This window comes from Malurus melanocephalus, unplaced genomic scaffold, assembly GCF_030028575.1.
Source record: "Malurus melanocephalus ecotype Western Australia unplaced genomic scaffold, MMel_1.1 scaffold_722, whole genome shotgun sequence".
Taxonomy (NCBI): Eukaryota; Metazoa; Chordata; class Aves; order Passeriformes; family Maluridae; genus Malurus; species Malurus melanocephalus.
In genome coordinates this window covers 101,507-103,148 of record NW_026623954.1, presented here as the reverse complement: position 1 = coordinate 103,148, position 1,642 = coordinate 101,507, and the positions used below count along the sequence as shown (strand labels likewise).

Sequence of the window (1,642 nt, the reverse complement as noted above, 5' to 3'; positions counted from 1 at the left end):
AGTGAGTTTTGCGGAGTTTTGAGTGAGTTTTGCGGAGTTTTGAGTGAGTTTTGCGGAGTTTTGAGTGAGTTTTGCGGAGTTTTGAGTGAGTTTTGTGCTATTTTATGGGACGCAGCCGGCTCCCCAAGCACCTTCTCGCCTTCCCAGCTGGGGTGGGAAGGGAATCCTTAACCACCGGCCCAGCCGGTAGCGCCGATCCCAAACCCTACGAGGAACCAGTTGGGAACCAGTCCTGTAATGAGGCGCCTCTGGATGCAGGGCCCGTCGCCGGCTGCGGTGGCGATAAAAGGGAGCGCCGGGACGCGCTCCCCGCACTCGGCTCCGGCTCTCGGCGATGTGGGGTGGCTCCCGCGCCGTCTGGAAGAGGAGGTTCAGCTGCTGTGAGTGTGTTTGGGGGGCTCAGACCCCGAGTGGGGCTTTTTTGGGAGGTGGGCAGCCCCCAGGAGGAGCTAAAACGGCGCGGCCTGAGGGAGGGAGACGAGTGCTGGGGGAAAAAAAAACGCCGAGACCCCACCATGGATTCACCGCAATCCCACCCGGAGCTGCGGGGTGCTGGGGGGCACATCCTGGCTGGTGAAGCCCCCATCCTGTGGGCACAGCTGGTGGTCCCTGGAGCCGTCCCGTGGCCGCGTTGTGTCCTGGGTGGCCGGAGTGGGGTAAGGCGACAGCCCCGGCTCTCACAGCCCGGCCAGGTCAGGGTGGGGGCCGGGAGTGCCCCCTCGGCGGCTCATCAGGACGAGGAGGACGCCGGGGCCGCGATTTTGGGGAGCAGCGACAACACGGGTATAGGAGCGGCGCCCCGGCTGCAGGGAGAGGGGTCCCTGGGCAGGGGGGTGCGGCTCCGCTTGGCAGCGGGGACAGCGGCCTTGGGGGTTGAGGGGCTCGGGGGGCTTGAAGGGGCAGAGAGCACACAGTTTTCAGCTCAGTGATCCCCAAACTGAGACTCCCCGTCCTCCCTCGCCCCGCAGATGGTCCCTGGGAGTCGGCCGAGAGCTGCATCGTGCGCACCTCCGCCAGCGTCTACCGCCGGCTGCAGGAGAGCCCGCGGCAGCCCCCGCGGGGGATGAGCACCCGCGGACCATCCCCGCAGCCCCCGCAGCCCCCCAGCAGCCCCCCGAGCCGCGGGAGGCTCCTCAAATCCGAGTCCGAGGATTCCGGCGTGGAGATGGCCAGCAACGAGCACTCGCCCTCCACCCCGCTGGGCTCCGAGAGCAGCTTTTCCCTGGACGGTTTCCCGGCCGAGAAGACCCCCGGAGAGGAGCATCCCCGACCCGGAGAGGAGCCCCCCCGGCCCTCCCGGAGCCGCTCGGCCAGCAGGAGGCTGCTGCAGGCAGCGCAGCGGAGCAGGAGGCAGCGCTGCCCGCGACAGCTCAGCCGCCGCAGCGCCAGCGCCGCCGACCCGGCAGAGCCCCGACCGCGGGACCCCGAGGAGCCCGAGGGGGCGGCCCGACCGTCCGGTAACCCCCGGGACCCCCGCGCTGTGCCCGAGGCTGAGGTGTCGGGGCAGGGGCTGCGCTACCTGGAGCACGTGTGCCAGATGCTGGAGCGCCTGGCGAGGCTGCAGCAGGACAACCGCGCCCTCCGGCAGCAGGCGGCCGGAGCCCGGGGAGCCCGCCCGGACACCCTGGTGAGGCCCGGGAGG

The 1,642-nt window shown here is 69.7% G+C and overlaps 1 protein-coding gene across 1 annotated transcript in view; it reads left to right on the top strand.

Moving 5' to 3' along the window:
* The first annotated feature begins 7 nt into the window (after nt 1–7).
* The window catches only part of CUNH8orf58 (chromosome unknown C8orf58 homolog), a 3,224-nt gene continuing 1,589 nt past the window's right edge, over nt 8–1,642 (top strand). The window contains 2 exon segments of the mRNA XM_057384589.1: nt 8–380; nt 969–1,627. Of these exon segments, the coding sequence (XP_057240572.1) occupies nt 335–380; nt 969–1,627 (705 nt within the window). The 5' untranslated portion in view covers nt 8–334.